Source organism: Ischnura elegans, chromosome 7 (genome assembly GCF_921293095.1).
Source record: "Ischnura elegans chromosome 7, ioIscEleg1.1, whole genome shotgun sequence".
Taxonomy (NCBI): Eukaryota; Metazoa; Arthropoda; class Insecta; order Odonata; family Coenagrionidae; genus Ischnura; species Ischnura elegans.
In genome coordinates, this window is record NC_060252.1 from 24,154,769 (window position 1) to 24,177,783 (window position 23,015).

The window sequence follows — 23,015 nt, forward strand, 5'->3', positions numbered from 1 at the left end:
TCAATTACTGGGATATACATATTAACTCACCCCCCCCCCCCCCCCCACATGCCTATTGAGGCAGCTTGCAGGGTACTATGTATATAGATGTAAAAAGCCATGGTGCAATTTTTTTTTTTATTTTTCCAATAAATTAGCATAAGAGCATGGCAAAAAAAGCTAATATGTCCACTGCGTTAAAATCACAAAACACATCAAAATAAATATGTACAGACAAGTTACATTTGAGGTCAACATCTTACCTCGTCTGCGGTTTCAAATCGGCCGTTCGATCCAGGTACGTCTTGCAGTTCTAGTCCACCCTCACTGCGTGGCCTCACCAGTTCTTCTCGCCATGCCTGCAGTTCATAGTCATTTGCAATCTTATCTGGGTCATCTGTGAAATAAATAATTTTTCCATTTGATCCGTGTATACAAATTGCAGTATTATCCAGAATCAGTTGAATTGCATGTTTGAAAATCCTCATGACACATGCATCAAAGATTCTGACTACAATCATTTACAGGAGAATAGAACGAAGAGCAGAAGAATTCCTGGAAGAGGACCGATTCATACATATTTAGGAAAAGCAATGGCACAAGGGAAGCAATTTTGGCTCTTAGGCTGCTCATAGAGAAGAGAATAGAGAAAAACAAACCGACTTCCATAGCATTTGTCGATTTAGAGAAGGCATTTGATAAAATGGAATGAGATCAATGCGTAGAATCCTGAAGAAATCAGAGTGGTCTATGATGATAGTATAATGGTTCAGTTTGTGTAAAAACCAAGTAGCTGTGGTCTAATGTGGACCCAACTGTGCGGATGCAAGAATAGGAAAACGGGTGAGACAAAGGTGTGCACTTTCCCCTTTAATTTTTAATGTTTACACTATACGATTTTTAATGATTACATTACGAGAATGCCATTAATGAAATCAAGGAAAAAGCTTCGGGTGTCAATATCCATGGAGAAAAAATTAGCATGCTGGGATTTGCTGATGACATATCACTCATAGTTGAGACAGAGAAGGATTTGAAAAAGACTTTGACATATATGGAAAGGACAATAGCCAGAAATCATCTAAAAAAATCAACAAAAAGAAGACTAAGATATTAATATGCAGCAAAAGAGAGGAGACTGAGATAAGCATTAACCTGGGGAAGCATAAGCTTATGGAGGTGAAAGAGTCTTCTTACCTGGGAAGCTGATTTACAAGCGATGGACTAAGTAAGACATAAATAGTCTTTAGAATAGCGTAGGCAACGAGGACTGTTTACAGAAAGAAGAATCTTCCTACAGCCGAAATACAAGCATAGAAGTAAGGAAAAAATTCATCAAATGCTACATGTGGAGCATGTTTCTCTATGGAAGCGAGGCTTGGACTTGGAGCAGCAGAGAAGTCAAGAGTGGAAGCATTCGAAATGTGTTACATACATACTACTGCAGAATGATGAAGATAAAATGGATCAACCGTTTAAGTAATGAGGAAGTACTAAGAAGAGTGGGAGAAAAGAGGAGTCTGCTAAAAACCTTTAGCAGAAGATGGAGAACTTAGTTGGCCACATTATGAGACATGATGGCCTGATGAAAACAATCGTAGAAGGACTGGTGGAAGGGAAGAAGGCAAGGAACTGCCGTGAACGAGTTACATAGGACAGGTCATAAAGGATCTATTAGAGAAGAAATAAGTTGCTACGAAAAGGCGAGCAGATAGGAGAGAGGAATGGAGAGCTGCATCAAACCAATGGTAAGATTGTTGACTTGTGATGATGTTTAAAAATCAAGAAAGAACAAGAGTGTCCACTCGTATAGGAAACCAGGAATGTCATGCAATTTCATTATATGAATTAAACATTCCATTAGACATAAAAAAGATAATTTGCAATAGTCCTTGCCAATATAATTTCATATGGAATATTTACTTGTATTTGAATGTTACAATACTACATAGAACAAAGATGAAATGTAATTTGAATTAATATAAATGACTAATTACTTTTGTCACACTCAAAAAAAAGAAATTATTGTCAAAATGGAAGGCATTTTCATCAGCCAGGTATTAGGGGACTTACAGGGAATCCCCAAATAGTTCTACATTAACAATCTTTCCTTTCCCCCAACATTGAAATATAGAGTTCCTCGAGGATCAGTAATTAGGCATTTTATTTTGCATTTATGAGCAATATGATCAATGATCAATAACTCTACATCCAATGTATAGTATGAAACTGTACTTAATGCAGATGACTTTATTCACATTCACAAAAATAATAAACTGAACCTAACCACCACCATTTCATAATTGTTCTGGAAAGTCATAGAATGTCATGAAAAATACTCAAATAGTGAAAAAATCACTCTGCATACATGGTGTAAAAGTCAAGTGGTGATTTTTCCTCATTCTTACGTGCATTGCTATATCTAAGATAATTGATCATCCTATTCTCAATATGCCATTCAGTATTCTCTATTACTGTTAAAACTCATTTTTGTAAAATATTTTACACCAACTTTTTCAATTTTCTAAGAATTTTATTTATTAATGCGATGAAGCTGTTTTATCTATAATGCTTCACAATCTTTTAACAATTTATTTCCTTAACGTTCACGCAGTGGAATTTAAGGCAAAAATGTAGCTTTCCATTTCTCACAATAACTTTGCTGTCCCAAGCAAAACCCTTGCAACCCAATGTACTAACAGGGAAAAAGTATCCCAACAAATGTTGTGCCACCACAATCACTCCACGGAAAAATTGGTTTCCTTTCCAGTGGGATATTATTCTTTGGTCATTGACGGAAATTCAAACAAGGCTATCAATCTCCTTTCTTAGTCGTCCAAATATGTGACCGATCGCCTAGTCTCCCTCAATACAGAGTATGACTCGCGATGAACTCAGTAGAATTGAGGTGTATTTGGTGACAACTCTGAATTTTCCTTGGTATGTCTCAGCAAAACGACAAATACCTATATCATACGGGCCACAGTAAGCTTTTCCTTAAGGTGAACAGGACATTCAACGAGCAGGTTTGAATGCAATAATTTTTTTGAAGAGGTTTTAGCTTTGCCAGAGAGACTGACAAGCACATTGCCAGAATACATTTTTCATGTCAACTCTATAAGAAAATTAGGCCATCATGGTGCATGAGTAGATTTTCTATGAGCAACAGAATATCTGGATGAATAAGAAGCAAACTGCATTCTCGAATCTAAGCTTCAGAGTTAAATCTCAATGTTGACGTGTAGCAATCATGTGCATTAAGCTAATATTTTCAGTCGCAATTGACGCACTAAAACCTTTGATAGTGATGATTTTTTATGTATTTAGAGTAATTCCTTATCCTTTCTGACGCTCTAAATCATTCCTTGCCATTGCTGCCATCCAGATTACGCGTAGCAAATATTTCTGCCTTAAAATTTCAGAGACAAAGGAATGAGGAGTGGAGATGGGTTTAAAGTGAATATCAGAACGAGTGCCGGAGTAAAAGCGAAAAATTGAAGAAAAGGAGTTTGAGAATGAGATTGTGAGAAAAAGGAAGGCATGACTGCTTAGGATATCGAAAGCGCCAACATTCTGGTGAACAGTTTGTGTACAAAATACATTCGAGGCAGGCAAGTTTATCGTCACAATCTTGGATGCTGAAAAAGACCGTATTTGAATTTCCGTTGTCTCGTTCCAAGGATTATATACCGTCAGAAAGGGAATCCATTCTCCTGCAAAGGCACAAATTCTGTTGGAATACTTTTCCCCCCATAGTGCATAAGTCACATATTCTCAAAGTCAATATAATAAACACATACGCATAAACCAAACTTGTTGTTAAAAGCAACGTTAAAAAGCTAATTTTTTATTTACACTTTTGATACTTATGCCTTGCATAAAAAGTTCACTTATGCAGTGTGACGGTTGCGGCCGTCCCAACCCTAGCCTTTACTCCCTCGTCACCGTCCTCACCCGTTTCCCATCCTCCTCCCCCCCTTTTTCCTACCCAAGTATGCAAGGTGGAGTGGATGAGTGAGTCGGTGTGAGTGGAGGTCAGCCCCGTTGAATGGCCCAAGGTTTCCCCCTATTTTTTTGTGTATGTGTTGCGTGTGCATCGGAACCCCCTCACTCCCCGATGGGAGTGTATAAAAGATGAACGCACCAAAGAAAAAAGAGAGAATTGTAAATTGTGTTGCTGACTGTGCACTACGAGAAAAAGTGAGGCGAAAGGCAGCGATCGGTGTAAAAGACGGGAAGCCAAGTCGGAGGATCCACTCTGAAATCCGAAGGTGGTCGCCAAGGATGTTCCAGGGGCAGCCAGGCCGCGCACATTGCCGTCTCCAAGAAAATAGGAGGCCGCACAGAAATAGACGAGCCTGCGTCCAGCCCGAACCACGGCACCAAGGAACGGAGTCATCCGGTGGTCATCCAGGTCGCGTAAAGTTACATTGCCCTGACCCCAGTGATACCACCCCTATGTCCGTGTACTTGTCCCCATATGCAGCAATACGCCACTGTTAAGGCACCTTGTGAAATTCATCGACGCCTCAGTGATTTTTCTCATGATTCTCAAACTTAGTCAGCAACGGAACTTAAATGTGCAATTGGGACAGACTTAATTACTTCCCAGATATTAAAAAGTGTAACGAAGTCTAATAATTGAAACGAGTCCGCTTAACGGCATATATTTTTGACTTTTGTTAAATATTTTTTATTATTATTATTTCATGGTAATTTCAAAAAGTGCATAAATCATTTGTTATTTCATCCATTCATCTCATTTTCACACATCTGGTTAAATATCTCATGTAAGATGTTTCTTATTTTTGAATATATTTGTGTGAATGCTGAATGAAAGGGTCCTTGCATTTCTTTGAGTATTCCTACGAAACCTATTTTCCTTCACCTGCCGCCGATCCGTCACGCGTCTTACCCCAATTAGGATCTTTTCACCACGAAATAAGCTGCGAACAGGAATCCCCCATATATATTGTAATGCTAAATTAAATCTTTCGATAAATCGTCCTGACTGGCAACTTAAGGAGGTTTATCATTTATGGGTGGTTTTTGCGGTTTTTCATCCGGGTAACCGACGTTGAACCATTACAGCAGTAATACCTTACATATTGTGCAACATCGTAAGAGTATTAATTTTTTTAATAAAAAAAGCCATCAGCCAATACATTTGTTGATGATTTTCTTCCCACTTACCCCTAAGTCTCCTATAGTTCGGGCGGCTAACCCTTACCTGGTTGACGTTATTACTTTTCTACCCATGATCAAATTTTTATCTCCCATTATAATGAATATTTCATGAAACATATATATTATCATAATATTCTGGAAAATCGGAAATGTTCAGGAGAAGTCAGAGAAAATTATCTTCATACTTGAGAGACAACCATGATGAAACAATTACTTACCATAGAAGTGTGTCACAACGTTGAAGACGTATTTTCTAATGCACAAGAAGAGGTCTTCTCCATCATCTCTGTACGGGTAGTAAGGAAGGATGCTTGCATCATACACTCCCCTCGACTTGACCTCATTGGGAAGTATGCCATGTTTTGTGAAACTCCAGGCTAGATAGCTGTCAGGAGGAAAAACATAAACTAGAATCACTATATTGCAGATATATATTTGTTATTACCAGGACATGTTTCACAAAGAATATGAATGTATCTGGAATTCTATATGGGAATTATGTACTTCACACCCAGATGATGTAAAACCTCATCAATTTAAATGTTCTGGTCACTCTGTTGATAAACTGTACAGTTTATCAATAGAGTGACCACGTCTTACGTAAGACAAGAAGGCAATCGGGCCACTGAAAGAATTATTGTCAAATTCATTTTGGCAATTTTGGTGCCCTGGGTTTATTTCGTCCCCCCTTCAGTTTAAAGGATGACACACAAATATTTTATTTTGATGCATGAAATTCAAGTGATGACAGTAGAAAACTTATTTCTACCCTGTGTCTGCAGTACATTATAATTATTAAGTAGATGAATAAAAGTGGCAAGAATACGTGAAGGTACTTTCCAGTGTAATATGTACATAGTAAACTTATAAAAACTAGGATTAGGCAGGGAATATCACAAAAAAAATATCTCACAGGTTTATTTTCATGAAGTCTGATAAGCTAAAAAAATATATGTTCAAAATATTTATCTTCCTGGAGTTAATGGAATTGGAATCAACTTTAGGTGATCAATTTTGAGCTCAAAATCTGTGGAAGTAAGAAGGATGCTATTTTCTATGTTCTCTGCAACCAGGACTTAAGAGAACAATACATGATTGGAGCACTTTTACTCACCTTTTTTCAATCAGACTGAACATTCCACGTATTCCAACAGTCATGCCAGTATCAACCCATCCTCCTGGCTGAATCAGTTTTGCCAATCCCCTCCTGAAAATGGAAAGCCATGTGTCAAGAAAACTTTCATCTGTGGATTTCAGGAATCTCATGAGAGCTAAGGAGTAGGTAGTTTTTATGCATGAATGTGCCTGCCAATACTGGTTGTGAAGACAACACAAAGATTCTCCAAATATATCTTTGAGTTTAAGAAGCACGCACTTTCAGGAAACTCGATGGTTTTTGCAGGGAGTGAATCGAGATCAGAGGACCGTTTTTCGAAGTAGATACAGAGGTGCCCTGCTAAAAATACTCCTCTAAAGAGAGTTAACTGAGTGCAGGGGAAGTAAATTTCTGGATCCCTGCATGCTCCTGGAGGAACCCAAATAAAAGAGTAACGTATAAGGTGAATGCATAGGTTTTCTACGTCTCTTCTGCCCCTCGTTGGCTTCCTTTGAGTATATCCTGAACACAATTGCATACCTCCAATCTCACTACTAATGAGATAGTTAGCATCTTATTTGATGTCAATTGTAATGCATGCACAGGTTCTTTTCAGATCAGGGATTTAAAGGAAAAGTCTGGAGTTTTCTAAGAGGTATCAGGGAAGAGGCTGGAGTTTGTGGTACAAGTGAACCAAGATTACTACAATGCTATTGAGGACTTGTGTCTGTGACTCAAAGAAATGCATAAATTTGCATTGTTTAATGCACTGATTTGACAAAAACCCTAAACCCTGTTTTCAGCTAAAGTAAGGTCTCAAGCACTGTTAATGCATACTTAATTACCAGATACTTATTTAGTGATTGACTGAGGTTTAGCCCTTGGTCTCTATTGAAGGTTTTGGTGGCTAGAAGAATTTCTCTGGTCTCCTAGGTGATTCTATCCCAGAATCCACTGGAAAGCCCTTTGGTTTATTCCCGACTAATGACGAGGAATGGTGGCTTTGTTGGGTGGAAAAGTCAGAAATGCCATTGGTGTTCCTTTCTTCTCATTTCAACAATTTGGCTCGTTTGTCCGATATTTGTAATCCTCCCCTGCATTCGCATGTTATCTGGTAAACTCCAGGAGCATTCAATCCAACTGCATCCACCAAGCAAGTCTGAAGTTTTTTGGCTAGTACATATATGGATGGTGTGTATGCAGTATTTTTCCTACCTTTCCTGGAATGGACATCACTTGGAACTGAAGAGCCTGACTCAGTTGGAAGCCCAAGAAAGATTCATTGCCGGGAATATGAGTGCAGATATGTATCTCGAAAACAGTGCTGAAATGCAATGTTTGGCAACTTAAGTTGCTTTTGGTTGTGAATTAGCTGATGATATGTACTTACGAGTTGATGGCCAAGAGGTAGAGGAAATGTGGAGCCAGGAGCTTGAACAAGGGATGTGAGGGCGATATATGTCTGTGCGTGCAAACGCAAATTCCTTCCATCAGTAAGTGCGTGAGTCCCAAGTGCGTTGAAGACTGGTGGTGCTGTGCTTCTGCCATGTTGTAGAACATCTTCGCCAAAATCCATGTGTACTTTGGATCACTCGGCAGGAACACCTTGAATCAGAAATTATGCCTCAACGTTAGTTACTGCTGACATTTCGTGGTTTGAATTTTTGCTTAATATTGTTACTCTGAAGATTATTCAGGGAAGTTGATGGTTTGAGGCATAACTTTGTGAAAGCGATTCATTATGAAAAAAGAAGAAACTTAGGGCTTTCACATGAAATATTTATTTGCACATTTACACGACCAAGGTTTCAAAGTAAAACGTCATCATCAGGTGAACTCTGTTGATGGACCTCTGTGTAGTTCACCTGTTGAGGACATCTTATGTTGAAAACATGGTTGTGTAAATGTGTGAATAAGTATTTCATGTGAAAGCAAAGTTTCTCCTTTTTCATTTTTCATTATTCAGGGAAATAATCACGGACTCGGCAGTGGCATACCGTATCTGACATACCTCTAGCGCACACTCACTCAGTGGTTCAACCAGAAGGTTGCTTTGGATAGGTGAGGGTAGAGCTCACCCCTGACTAAGCCACAGTCAATGGAATATCATATATTCTACGTAGGTGGGGGCCAGATCCTTTCCCTGGGCCACCATGCACTCTTGAGGATTTTTGTTTGGGGGTGTCCGACTCAGGATTTGCGCAAAGGACCCCTCAATCAGTAGCCAAATGCTCTAAGCTACCATGCTCCCCAAGTGCACGAAAAAGAGTGAAAATGCATTGGAGGAAATATAATTTTCTTCAATCTGCATTAAACACTATCAATTTTTCCTCTGTGGAATTTTTGCATTATAAGTGCAAATTGGTTAGAGCGGGCATAATTTACAAAATCTCTCTGTGTCATTCAAAATCTTCTCTGAATTAGGGGTGAAGAAGAAAAGGGAAAAAGAAAATTTGGAGGAAAATAAAGATGAAGTGCTTTCCTGATCAGTGAGATTTGTGAATTTCCCTACTCCGTTCAGAATAGGGTAGTTTTCTTCATCAAAGAAAACGGAAGGCATTGATTGCGATTCGTTACCCACCATTAGTTTATTCATAATACACAAATTATTTGGTTTTATAAATCCCAGTTTAGACGAATGGCAATGGTCAATTTTAACCGCAGTTGAAAATGGCCAGATTGGCGCCCATGCGATGCCACTCCACGTGACGTCACAGGGACCTAGTTTCTATAGGAGAAGATAGGAGTTTTACATTGTCTGAGATAACTAATGCATGCATGAGGCAAAGAGCTCAGGGAAACATCTCTTAATAATCACACATTAAAAATACCTAAGTTCGGAAAGTTTCTTTCGTTTTATAGGTGAATAATAATCCTTATTTAAGCCAAGCGATACCTGCTAGCAGAGTACTCTGCTACCTGCTAGCACCCTGCATCGAAGCGGCGCACATACCCTCGCCCCAAGGTCACCTCACACGGAGACAGCGGGAACCAGAATGATGTCACATGGGCTTTTCCCAGCATTCATACTTAGCCGTCACGTTTTCGAGTGCTTGAAAATTTTCACTTTTCGTTTAATCACAAAAAATAGATATCGCACTTAAAAATCTCAAAGTGTGAAATGCCTACTCCAGGAGTAATAATCTTTCGATTTAGGCAATAAAGAAATAATAGGAAACCACCCTATTGAATATCATGCATTCAACGTAGGTGCGGGCCAGTTCCTTCCCTGGGCCACCGTGCACTCAGAGGATTTTTGTTTGGGGGAGTCCAACTTAGGATTTGCACAAAGGACCCCTCAATCAGTAGCCAAATGCTCTAAGCTGCCACGCTCCCCAAGTGCACAAAAAAGAGTGGAAATGCATTGGAGGAAATATCATTTTCTTCAATCTGTGTTTAAGACAATCGATTTTTTCCTCTGTGGAATGTTTGCATTTTAAGTGCAAGATGGTTAGAGAGGGTATATTTTACAAAATTTCTCTGTGTCATTCAAAATCTTCTCTAAATTAGCAGTGAAGGAGAAAAGGGAAAAAGAAAATTCAGAGGAAAATAAATATGAAATGCTTTCCTGATCAGTGAGATTTATGAATTTCCCTACCCATTCAGAATTTGGCATTTAGCCTCTTCCAGAGGTAACAATTATCAGCAAGATGTTTAATCACCCTGATCAAACTACATAAATGATTTTTCCTCTTCAGAATTTCTTTTACTATAGATGCACTAGTGGCTGACTACGTCAATAGGTGCCACTCTGGCTACTGAGTAGTTATGACCTAAAATAATTTTTAGGTAATACCCTTAGCATTGTAAGTTCTCATTTTAGCATTTAACATGTTTACTGCCTGCCACTTAGAGCTGTCGTAGTTTTTCCAATTCATTTACTATTTCCACCATAATTAATTTTTTCAAATTTCACATTTATTTCAAATATTAAATATTGTTAAGTGTCTTTATTTTAAACAAGTAAATCTTACCTTATCTTATTCTTGGTACCTTGCTATTTTTTGATCAGTCATGTGAACTACAGCAGACTTCCTATTATCCGGCTGCGGTTTATCCGGGTTGCAGATTAACCGTGCATGATTTTCAGTCTCGCTCAATTTTTTTCTGCGATCTTTATTTTTAAAAATGGACGCAAAATCATCAGATTCACGGGATTAATGCTAGGGTACACCTGGATTTCCGTTAGAATCCGCTTCGTAAAACGGTAGCGATTATGCGCTAGTTGCATTTACGGATGCACCGTGTTCCTGTTTTCCAAGCCTCGCTGTGTACGACCTTGCTCCTCGATCACGGATACGCGTCGCGCAGCAGTTGCGACCGGGGCAACTTGTGCGAGACGCAACTACGTGTCGTGGTGCCTGACAGTGTAGTTTCCGACGTCGAGCAGTGGTTTTGAAGCATTCGCGTGAACCACTTTTCTGTATCCATGATCACACAGCCACGGATGTGTGGTTTTCGAAACCAGCCCTTACATGGAGCATTAATAGTACGAGTACAACCATATTATCACCGCTAATAAGATCGCAAACTGGCGAAGAAAGCTCTCATTGAGTCCGGGAAGCACTCTTAAATAACAGAATTATTGCATAAATAATAATATATTGTTTGGTTTCAGGGTTTCCACTCAAAGTAAATTATAAAATTCACGGTTTTTCCAGGTTTTCACAGTCTAAATGTCGTCAAATTCACCGTTTGTTGAGACGCCATTTTAAGCAGAAATAGTGAACATGTGACAATCACCGGTCGCACATTCACTTAAAATTTTACAAACGCAACAGAAGCTGTGAATGCAAACGCTGCAATCAAAGTGCTATCTCTCCTGACGTCACCTATCGTTTGCAAAATTCAGCTCCGGCTAAAAGTTGTGAGTGGGAAAATAGAGGGAGCAGGGTGCCAGGGAAGTTAAGAGGTGTCTGGATTTTCGCAAATGTTAGTGAACACTTTGGTTACCAGTCTTCCGGCTTAGGTACAGGCTTAAGGTCAATGTGTCCTCATGGCACACGGACTAATAATGTAAGTGTGCAGTGTCTGCATTTGACCTTGAAATATGATCGACGTATCCATTTTTCTTTTGATCCGTCAATCGTAGATATAAAATCAATTTTGAGGGATTTTTAAGGTTTTATGACGAAATTTACGGCTATTTCCAGGTTTTTTCACGGCACACAAAATTCACGGCTTATTCACGATTTTAAGGTTTTCTCGGTTGAGTGGGAACTCTGGTTTCATGTAAATTGTGGCCATTACAAGACGTTTAAGTGAAAGTTTGGGCTATCCGTGTTTTCCGATTATTCGTGCCGCCTCTCCCCATCGTTAGCCCAGATAATCGGGAGTGTTCTGCATTATAATAATAATTATTATTATTATTGGCCCAGCACTATTGGTCTGGATATGTGTGAGAGATGGATGGAGGCAAACCCAAAGATCCGAAATTGTCTAGCTAAATTTGACAAATATTCCTTAATAGTCCTGACGGATGCTGAATGTAGTGCGTGGATACATGAACTGCATCTGCATTTTGTGCTTTGTGGAAATGACAGACATCAGCCATGTGAATGAGGCCATTCTTTTGATTTGAAGCGCACATGAGGGCTGTGTGCTGTTTGCCCAATCATCTAACCTGGCTACCCCACAACAATTGCAGCAGGCTTATATTACATACATGAATGTGTTTGGTTTTAACAGACTCACAGGCAAAATTGTACATGTACCTAGAAAGAGTTTTATATTGTTGATGAATTCACATGATTAAATTAATGGGTACTCAGGATGTGAAGTTATTTTCATATGTGACGTCAAAACAAGGCAGCAAAAAATTATTTAAACTGCATTTTTAACAAAGTGAATCAAATACATAGTGTAATTAGCATTTAGACAAATATATGGTAGCATAAAAACTTTATGTTAATTAATGAAATGATTTTATACCATTGTATCAACTGCAGCCACCACTTTATTAAAAATCTCTTGCAATCATATTAATTCTCCAAAAAACAGTAGAGGTGGCTTGAAATCTTCTAGTGGCTATCTAAGTATGTAGTAGCTTATTCCTCAGTGGTGTTGTCATTGAAGCAAATACATACATTGGAATATTCTAACAATTTAGTCATCCCAAGATTCTTCAAGATTACTCTCTGCTACATCATTGCTATTTCATGCATTGGCAAATGCATGAACTAAGCATTTTTATGACAATTCAGACACGGCTGCACAATTTTAAGAGCCATGATTACTAGATACATATTATAATTTGGTAGATATCTCAATAGAGGAATGAGCTTCCATGGAGACAATTTCTCATGGAATGGGTAAACTAACTCTGGGTAATTCCACCTAAATTTGGCCACGTGATTTGGCCCCTCAGGTTACTGATTTTGATCAAATTTGGCAAACCATGCATGCATGTATATTTGATACTTACAGGGTTGTCAGGAGCCTTTTGCTGAAATAGTTGAATTGCAAGAGGCATAATGTCTTCGGCCTTATTCAGGTAGAACAGGGCAATAGGTGACACCAGCGGCTAGAAATTTCAAGAAAAATATTGTTAGCTACTAATCTCGTATGCTGAAAATGAAAAATTAGGCTTTGGGCAGTAATTACACATATATATGTGCATATATGTAATTAAGTGCTAAAATAGTTTTGAAGATGTTGACTGAAGAGAACATAATATCAATATTCTTGAAAATGGACTTATTTTGAGAGAAAAAAATTATTTCAAGAACATAAGATGACTTTTTTAAATTATTTACAGTTATGATATTAAAGATTTTTAGGTTATGAGTGTAGTGAAAAAGTTTTATGGTGATAAATATGAGCATATGGTTTTCTCCACAGGTATTAATTTTCAAGTAGCTAAAGTTGCAGTACATAATGGTATGATGTGAAATCATTTACCCTTTCATGTTGGTGCCTATGTTGGGAAAACTTTTTCCACGCTATGAGTAGCATGAGAATATTTCAAACCTCTCTGTATGGAGCTCTTTTTTTTGGGGAAGAGTTGCCGTGGTATTCTTGCCCCTCCAATTTTCGACCCAACTCCACCCAGTGAGAAATGGGTGGTGGAATCCACGTGGAACCCACGTGGAGAATTAACGTGGATACCACGTGTTTTTGGTCGTGGAATCAATGTGGAACCCACGTGGAAATTTGGTGGAAAAATTAAAACAGCAGTTGGTGCTGTCCTAAAACCATTAAAACCTCAACCACTCTATATCTAAACCTTCTATATATGTGTCTACGATTTTTCATGTGCTCTCATGGCAGCCTTTCCACGAATTATATAAAAATAGAATGTGCGATACATTTTCACATAACTAGCGTGGTTTCAGGATGATAAATGACCCAATGTCACCAGAGAGTTAAGTTCCACAAATTAGAAATTCTGTTTAAAATTTTATCATAATCACCACAAATCCACTTGAAATCAACGTGGATTCCACGTGGGTCCAACCACTCAATATCCACCACCACCAAATATCCACCACTCAACGTGGATTCCACGTGGGTTCCACGTGGATTCCACCACCCATTTCTCACTGGGCAGTGGGTGGGGTGCAGAACCATTACACCAGCTACTGGACCTCACCCTCTCAGCCTATCTTAGCATGAGTCCACTGTCAAATTATTGCATTTCACGGTGTTTTTTTCAACCAATAATGTAATTTCATAATTTACTTTTCCATAGAGTAAATGGCATTTTTAAGCATTATGGAAATGGATTTCTAGTATTCATACGCAATAACAAAGTAAGTGAGCACTAGGTACTAAGATCATTTAAAAGTATAAATAAAATTGGCGTATGCAACTTAATGTTTCTTTGCAAAAGCCATTGAAAATATCACCACTTCACAACCGATTCCTACTGCAAGGAGGATCATAAATGATAGTGAGGGTCAGACTTAATTGCCAAGGAGTGGCCCTAAGGTTTTGCTGAGCTGGGTCTCAGGCAGGGCCTGAATGCATGCAACCATTGCTACCTCAGCTGTCACTTCCCTTCCCACGCACCAGCTATAGCCAATGTCCGGTCGTTTGCATTGAAAAATAAACACCAGCTATTCCTGATGTTAGGTCTTCACCATATGAATATGCTCATTGGCTCCACGTGACATCAGTGCAAAAGGGTTAATATAGCAGTTGTTGGCTTTTAATTCCTCTGTTATATTTAAAAATTATGCATTTGAAAATGAATCATCATACCCATCATAGGCAGATTTAGGGAGGTGGGGGCACGGGTGCATGTGCCCCCCCATAACATTTAAAAGAAAGACAAGATTTTTATAACGATTATCATTACGTTCGTTTTGTTTTGTGAATTACGGAGCCTCAATCATTTAATTTCATGTAAGTAAATTTCATATTACAATGAAGAGAATATTTCTCTCAGTATTGGTTGTACATATATTGTTTTTAATCTCAAATATGAGAAGACCGTTTGCCAGTCAGGTCCTTGTGCCCCCCCCCAGAAAAAAATCCTGGATCCCCCCTTCACACCCATGAATCTCTTTATGAAGTCAAGAGAGGAATAATATTGCTTGTACTGCACAGTGATTACTTATTATCATTTGATTTTGGACACTTACCAGTCCTGAATCCTTGCACAGAATGCCATCCAACATTTCTAGATCAGTGATGAAAATCTTGTTTTTCTGCAATGCCTGCTCCAAGGTAAGCCCCTCAAGGAACGGTTCAACCATCTCGTCTGTGACGCCAAATCTAAAATCATAAATATAGTGGTTGTCACTTTTGATCGCTTGTTTTTTTAGTGGCACTTAAAGTATTACAGCTTTAAAAATTTGCGTATGAATAGCAAATCACTAAGCATTGATTAAATTTTGAAGAGAATTCTGTTCTATTTCATGATATGATTACTTAGAAAGAGCTCTATAAAAAACGAAGTTATGAAGGACACATTAGGAAATGCCACCAGCTTGCTCTCAGAAAAGTAACCACAATTCATTAAAAGAATTAGGTAGATGGGAGGAGCTTTGTGGAGGGCAAGAAGTCTTCTCTTGTCCTCCTTCCTAAGTGTCCATGTTCTGCACTGTAAAGCACTACACTCCAGATCAGACTAACTAACCTTTTCTTTAAAATTTTACATAAGGATCCTATCATAAGCTCCTTCCTGTTCATGAACACCACCTTCCCTAGTGCAATTCTCATGTCTTTACCTGATGTTCTTACTGCTGTATCCGTTTTCTTCTAATGTGCTGCTCAAGTAGTTGAATTGCTCTACATTCTCAAGTTTTTCCTCAATTAATTTGGCCTTGAGCCTAACATTCCTAACTCATGATGCTTCAAAAACCTCAACCTTTGTTTTCTTGTGGTTTATCCTCATACCATACTCCTCACAATGCTTATCTAATGCATCCACTAGAGCCAGCAGCCCTCTTACTGACTGACTTATCAACACCTGATCATCAATTTGAACATCATTCCATACTTTAATTCCAGCTTCCAATTCATCCCACACCTCTCTTACCATCTCATCAGCATACACATTAAAAAGCAACTGTGATAGTGGACAGCCTTGCCTCACTCACCATCTTTCTCTGTCCGCTACCCTAACTTGTGCAGTCTGGGCCATATGTACAGATTACAAATGAGTTGCCTATTTCTCCAATCTACGTATATTTTCTGGAGAATATCCAATAACTTTACCTAGTCCACTCTATCAAATGCGTTTTAAAATGCACTAAACAGGCATTCACATCCTGGTTATATTCTAGGTTCCTCTCCACCAGGGACCTCATTACCACTATTGCATCTCAAGTTTACTTTCCTTTTCTGAACCAAAATTGATCTTCGCCCGACTACTCATTTGCCCTCACCTCCATTCCAGGGTTCCCACTCAACCGTGAAAACCTTGAAACCGTGAATTAGCCGTGAATTTCCTCTACCGTGAAAAAACCGGGAAATAGCCGTGAATTTCGTCTTAAAACCTTAAAAATCTCTAAATCTTGATAATAATACCTTCCCAGAAAGTTTCATCTTCGTTCGTAGCTAGCGCACTTCTATTCATTGTGGCGAGCATCGTCGCATGCGGCCGCATGGGTCAGAAAAGCGTGGGAACGAATGTTGCCTGAAGAAAAAAACATCTTTCCCCAGCGCAGGCCTTTTCTCTCCCCCTCCTGAAATATGACACCACTTCTCATCAGCTTGTTTACTTTCCTCAAATGGCTTGGTTTCCCCTCCCTCGGTCACTGCTTAGTCCCCCTTCCACCCAATTAGCCTTCCCACTGGCTGCAGCGACCACTTTCGAAACTAAATCTAGATGGCCATTGTGTCGAAAAATTTGAACGTTTATTCAACACCCTCAATCCTATGACTGGAAGACCGCTAGCCTTGACAACCTGCCATGCGCTGTTGACACTACGCTCCCTGCGTTTGAACCGGGTGACAGCGAGCTTTCGGCGTGACGTTACTAATTCTCGCGCATTGCGGCCCTGAAAACGAGAGAAGATTTCCGCTTATGGCAACACAGCATTACACGATTGTCGCATGCGTCGACCTGGAACTTGCCAGTTTTACGTCGCAACCGGAAAGTTTGTGTGGAGTTATTTACTGTCGGTGGTGATCCAGTTCCTCCGCTTTGTGCTATCTAAGGTAATGCTGTTTGTTTGTGACGTTAAAGCCTCAATGCCGTCGCGATATAAACTGCTACATAGTCTCACGAATACAAGGATCAAGAACTTTGCTATTTCCTTGATCCTTGTATTCGTGATATTATGGATTTCCACCAAGTTAACGCCCTCTACGATTAATTATGCTACATAGTCGTTCCATTTTTCCCAGAGCAACGGTAAGACGGGAACATGATTTGCCTCTGATTAGAGAGATCGATTCAGTTTTGGTTTCAGAGAATTACGATAGCAGAGAAAAGAAGTCATTACACTGCCGCTTTCAAAAGAAAGTTATACGGTGGAACCTCGATCTATCGTTCCCGCATTGATCGTTCGCCGTTTCTGGTCCCAAATAAAGTTCCTTATAGACAATTTAATTTTTTCCCGCATCTATCGTTCCCCGAAGTATCGTTTCTCGCATTGATCGTTTGAAGATCGCGGTTCCGACGCAGAATTTTCCCGCATCCATCGTTTGACGAAAATGAGACGAAATAAATACAGTGTGTCATTTATGGCTAATAACGACAAGCACGTAGTTGGAATCCTCCCCAAGAGATGGAACTACCATTGGGAGAATCTCAGTGCCGTGGGAAAGTAACATTAGCGCATTTCCCAAGAACCTTTATCCCCCTCCATTCACCATTCGCCTCCCCCCTTCTGACGCTTTCCTCTTCTTCAAAATAAAGACAGATCCCAACTCGCGCAGGGATCTTATTACGAAGACCTTAGCTTCGAAAAAAATATCGAGTTACACGAGAACAATAGAAACGTGTTTCGCGCTCCCCCCTCTTCTCACCAACTGACCTTTTTCAGCTTAACTGCTTCGAAGTTCCCAGTTTATGGAGGTCAACTGCTGCATGAATCACCTATTAGCCCAAAAGGTGTCTAACAATGATATTCAGTAATTGCTATTATGCTTTTATTAGATTGAAATGTTAGTAATTTGCACGTTAAAAAAAACGAGACCACACATGACGTATTTTAAGCAAGGAAATAGATGGAAAAATACGATGGTGATTTTTGGCGAAACGCGATATCGTCGTAGCTGAGCTTCTCGGCAGTTAATTCGGCATTTTGTCCCGGAAACATGATACCAGGTTGTTATCAGTTATCAATTTACGAGCTATACTACCACTAGTAGTCTCACTTGTCAGAGTTACTGACGATAAGGGATATCTTCTCAGGATTTTTGTTTCTCCCTACTAACAATCCGAATTCATCTGATCATCTGGCGCTACGCTAATTAGAAAAGAATGGGCATCTTTTGGGTAAAAAATTTCATGGCGCAGTCATATGGTCACGCTTCGCCCTCTGCAGTGTGCTCTGCGTACCCCCGTACGCGATAGCATCAGTTCACGAGAGCAATGTGCATGTTGTGCCTATAGGCACAACATGCACATTGCTCTCGTGAATACGTGTACTGGAAATGGTGTTTGATGGATAAGAATTTTTACATCTGAATGAAATCCATAATAGCAGTGTAAATGCCGAGTGGAGAGGAAACATTCAGAATTTTGAAAGAGATATGGGTCGAATCAACAATATGACGTATGTGTCTTGATAAAGTACTTCTATTCCTGTTATTATCTAAAATATTGTTTTGAAACCTTTAATGAATTTCTTAATCACTCGCCAAAATCCTGCATTTCCTGGGACATAGGCAATCTAGCAAAAAAAATTAAGCATTGATCGTTTTTCCGCATTCATTTTATAATCGTATCGTTATTAATAAAGAAAAATTGTCCCCTAGTGGAGTTCCAAAAAAGGAGGGTAGTCTTAGAATCGTGTTCGTCTTAGATTCGTGCTAATACGGTGTATGAAATTGTTTTTCGATTTATTATGTTCTATTAACAATTTTCATAAAATATTTTCCGCTGAATAAGAAAGATTCAATTTATTATATTCTATAAACAATTTAAATAAAATATTTTCCGTTAAATAAGAAATATTGGGGTGGGGGAAATTCGGTTACTGTGCAGTAATAACAACGTGTGCAAAAAACAATCTCTCAGCGAGGAATTAAAAAAGGACCTCGAGTGTCCGGACGGAAGAAGGTCCGAAGGGTATTCGGCGTCCGGGCAAGAGCGCGGTTGGGCTGGTCCTTTAGTCGGCCCTGAATTTTGCAAACGATAGATCACGTCATAACAGATATCACTTTTCATTGCGGCGCTTAAATTTAAAGGTTTCCGAAGAAAAACGAGACCGCGCGTGTTTTTAAAAAGTTGGTCATGTTTGGGCCACTGTATCTTAGTAACGGATCGTATTGATGTAAATATGGCACATACATCTATAGTTGGTAATCATTTATACGTATTTAAGCCAAGTTTTAAGTCTCTATCTCAAAAAACGTCATTTTGGACTTTTGTCCAGCTTTTTTCGATTTCAGCCCACTGTGCGGCGTTAACATTCACGGCGTTTTTCGCGTACGTTAATTTTCTGTTGATATACGGCCAGTGATTTTCGTATTGTTGGCTTATTAACGGACCGTGAATATAGCAAAATTGAGACCGTGAAAACCTTAAAAAAAACCGTGAAAACGTGAAAAATAACCGTGAAAACCTGGAAAAAGCCGTAAATTTCATTGTTCAGGTAGAGTGGGAACCCTGCATTCATTTGTTTAATATCCTCAGTACAACTTCCCGTGCTTACGATATTAGGCTAATAGACCTATAGGCTCTCAAACAGTTGTGGCTTCATTGAAGTTTAAGAAGCATTAAGCTTTATCTTATCCCACCCTTCCTCTACTGTCTGAGCATCTTCAATCTCCTGGATACTGTTTCCCACTAGTTCCTGATATTTTCTCTTCATAGTCTCCTTCAGTGCCTCTATATTTCTTCACCTTTCTAATTATCATTAGTCTTTTGAATCTTATGTTGCATTTCATGAGCACCAGGTTGCCGTCTGAATCTACATCTGACAGAGGAAAGCTGAGCTAGTTTTTCATACTATTCCCAACCCAGTATAACCATGTTGTAGTCTACCTGATATCAGCCTGTACCCCTAGGAGTCTTCCATCTGTACCTCTACCCTTATATGATGGTTGAACTACATATGTGTTTGTTATGAGTAAGTTGCTTCTCCTGCAAAATTCTGCCTCTTTCTCTCCCCTATTGTTCTGCATTCTTAATCAAAATTCTCCTATTTCGTTTCTATCCCTCCCTTCCAAGGCGTTCCAGTCCCCCATTACTCCTAGAGTTTTCTTGCTTGGGATTTCCCTAATTGTTTTCTCCAGCTATTCATACACCTCACCTACTTCTTCCTTCTTATGATTGCTAATGGGCATGTAAATTTGAACCACCATAAAGTTGGTGGGTCGCACCTCATTTTCTACCACCAGAATCTTATTCTTTAATACCTACCACTTTCTTACCAAGATACCTATTTAATAACATAGTCACTCCTCATTGACTTTCCTTCCCACGACTGTGTATAACTCTGAACCCATCACTCCAGTAGTGCCTGCTATCCTTCCACCTCTTTTCAGATAGTCCCGAGATATCTATCCTCCCTTTTTCCATTTTCCTACATATTTATATTTTCTAGCTTACCCACCCTCATAATTGTCCGGACATTCCACATCCCTACATTCATTGATGCATTCTTCTTCTCCATCTTTTGGTCTTCTTTTCTTCTTTCCTGGATGCTGCTGCTGATGATAAGTCCCGGCAAGTATTTGGCTAGTTGACAGCCCCAAGGACCTTGCAGAGCTCGTTGCCGAGAGCAACACCTGCTCTTTGCGGGTGGTTGATGTTTGTTGAGTTTCCGAGGCTAATTTGGTCGTACTCCATGTTTTCAGAGAAGAGATGTTTGGTAGGGTTTGTCACTTGCATTTCAACAGTGTTTTTTACGTGACACTATCACATGCATTACCTTTTGTCTGGATCATACCCTATAACCTATCATGGGTAGCCCTACCGGGAGTAATTAAGAATGAACAGTGCAGCTCTAAGGGTCATATGAATATCCAAGCCTTTCCACCGCGACAAGGTTGTAGCCCAAGGGAGAAATATGTTTCAATATATTGTGTAAAATTTCTAAAGAAGAATTTTTCTTCCATCTTCATCATTGAAAAATTCAACCAGATAATACCGGAGGTATTTTTTTTATTTTGTCCTGAAACTCTTTTCCTGCAAATACCTGTGTTACATGCATGTTCTCTGTAATTGAAGGCTTTATTAAGAATGTAAATCTGTGCACGTACTTTTCTGGGATTTCCTGGCAGAGAGTGATGAGAACTGGATTGACACCTTGAACTCTTTGCCTCCCAAACCACTCGTCGTCCATCCACATGTTAGCGACCTGAAAAGGAAGAGTTAAGTTGATTAAATTCCCGGAGTGACCTGGCTTTAGTAGAATATTTGGGAAAATCAGGCAACTTCATTGTGTGTGGAAATTCATGGAATAAGGGAAAGGAAGGTTTAAACAGTGGAAGCCTTGGATGCAACTTGTACCATTTTCTGTTTGGATGGCTTTGACGACCTTCATTGGATGCAGACGTGGTTGTAGTAAAAATTATGCCCTTTCGCAAATTTCCCTGCAGTTTCCATCTTTTTTTTTGTAGAATTGTCTTCATAAATATGCCGTCCCTTGGGTCGTGAATGCAGGAGGGGGCAACCCGGGCGAGTGCCCGGGGCGACGTATCTAGGGGGGGCGACCAAACGCCCAAACAGCAGACAAGAATATTTCTTCCGATTTTATAAATTTAATTCAACTTTCTTGTGTCAATTTCATTTTACAAACTTCAAAAATTTAAGCTAACGTGCCTATACCTGCAGTGCCTAACCTAGGTAGGGGGGCGACAAAACAGCAGTTTGCCCGGGTAAGTATTTTGCTTTGAGTCGGCCCTGCGTGAATGCATTTGTTAGTCATTGGAGAAAAGCGCTGTGAGATGGATGCCGTGATATCCGCCGTGGATGAGGAAAAGATGCGAATGTTCGGTCGCTCGTGACCTTTGACTCTCGAATATCTTGAGAACCTGTTCCTTGAGGTTTCTGCCATCATTTTTTTCATTATTTCCTCATTCTTATCTCATGAGACAAGGTCAAACAGGTCCCACTCTGTATATTCGGAGTTGGATAAACTTGGGGCGGATTAAGTAGGGGAGGCCACCCTCCCACGACCCACGTAGTTGCTGAGGAAATTGAAAAGATGGCAATTATTACGGCGGCTCTCCAATGAGAGTTTTTATTTCACCAGCTCTGAAAGCAATGCCAAAACGGTCGTTCATTCAAGATTGCAATTAATTAACTAAATTTAGGCCAGTTAACAAAAAAAATAACGATGAATATAAACTAGGATTAACGAAAAAAATAGCGTCGCAGTTAAATGGGGCGTTCACTTAAAATATCTCGTGGAAAATACGTGTTTAATAATATTGTTTGAATGGTAGAAAATGAACCCGATTTTTAAGGCGAACGATGAAGTTGACGTATTTATCGGTTGCGTCTGAACCGTCTAAACCTTCTTTCATTGTCGTTCCAAAATTGAGTTCTGCTGAAAGACTGGGAATACGAACACCAGTGAATGAGCTGGCCCAATCGCTATCTCTGTTGCCCACGGCAACCCCAGCACACACTGAAAGCATCGTGTGCTGTTTATTTGAATTTCGCCGATTTACCGGTCCGCCGAAGATAGATTGGATTCATTCACCTTGGGGCGTCGGAATTTTGAATTATATGTAGTACATGATTGGAGCACATTACGATCTATATCGCGGTTCGTCGAAAACTGCTACGAGCAAACGTAAGCCTTATTCACGAATTATCCTGGGAGCTGGTAGAGAGAGTTTCGGAGGCCAAGTGCCAGGCTTTGTTTCTTTGGGCTCTTAGATACGGATTTTATTTCCGAGCAAAAAGGAGAACAGCATCTTAAAACTTCACTTTGTTTTTCAGGTGCGACAGAAACAATAAAATAAGAGAAATAATATCTCCGAACGGATAGGTAACTGTAGGAATTTGTTTTTCCCGATTACAATAAAGGAATTTTAAAAATTCTTGGTGGCATCCCTAGCTACGCGAGCCTATTTTTTGTAATGTCTTATCTTCAACCTGTGGGTGCGGTATCCAGAAGAGGCCATTATGTTATTTTTGAGAGCAACAGACGCTGGGTCAGCTTCATCGTCATCAATA

General features: G+C 39.5%; 1 protein-coding gene across 1 annotated transcript in view; it reads right to left on the minus strand.

The window, feature by feature from the left end:
- LOC124162033 (polyunsaturated fatty acid 5-lipoxygenase-like) overlaps window positions 1-23,015 on the minus strand; it is a 121,229-nt gene that overhangs the window by 4,368 nt on the left and 93,846 nt on the right. The window contains exons 4-10 of the mRNA XM_046538362.1: window positions 21,089-21,186; window positions 14,848-14,980; window positions 12,687-12,785; window positions 7,653-7,867; window positions 6,281-6,373; window positions 5,385-5,551; window positions 243-376 (exon numbers count right to left, since the gene is read on the minus strand). Of these exons, the coding sequence (XP_046394318.1) occupies window positions 243-376; window positions 5,385-5,551; window positions 6,281-6,373; window positions 7,653-7,867; window positions 12,687-12,785; window positions 14,848-14,980; window positions 21,089-21,186 (939 nt within the window). The remainder of the gene's footprint in view (window positions 1-242; window positions 377-5,384; window positions 5,552-6,280; window positions 6,374-7,652; window positions 7,868-12,686; window positions 12,786-14,847; window positions 14,981-21,088; window positions 21,187-23,015) is intronic.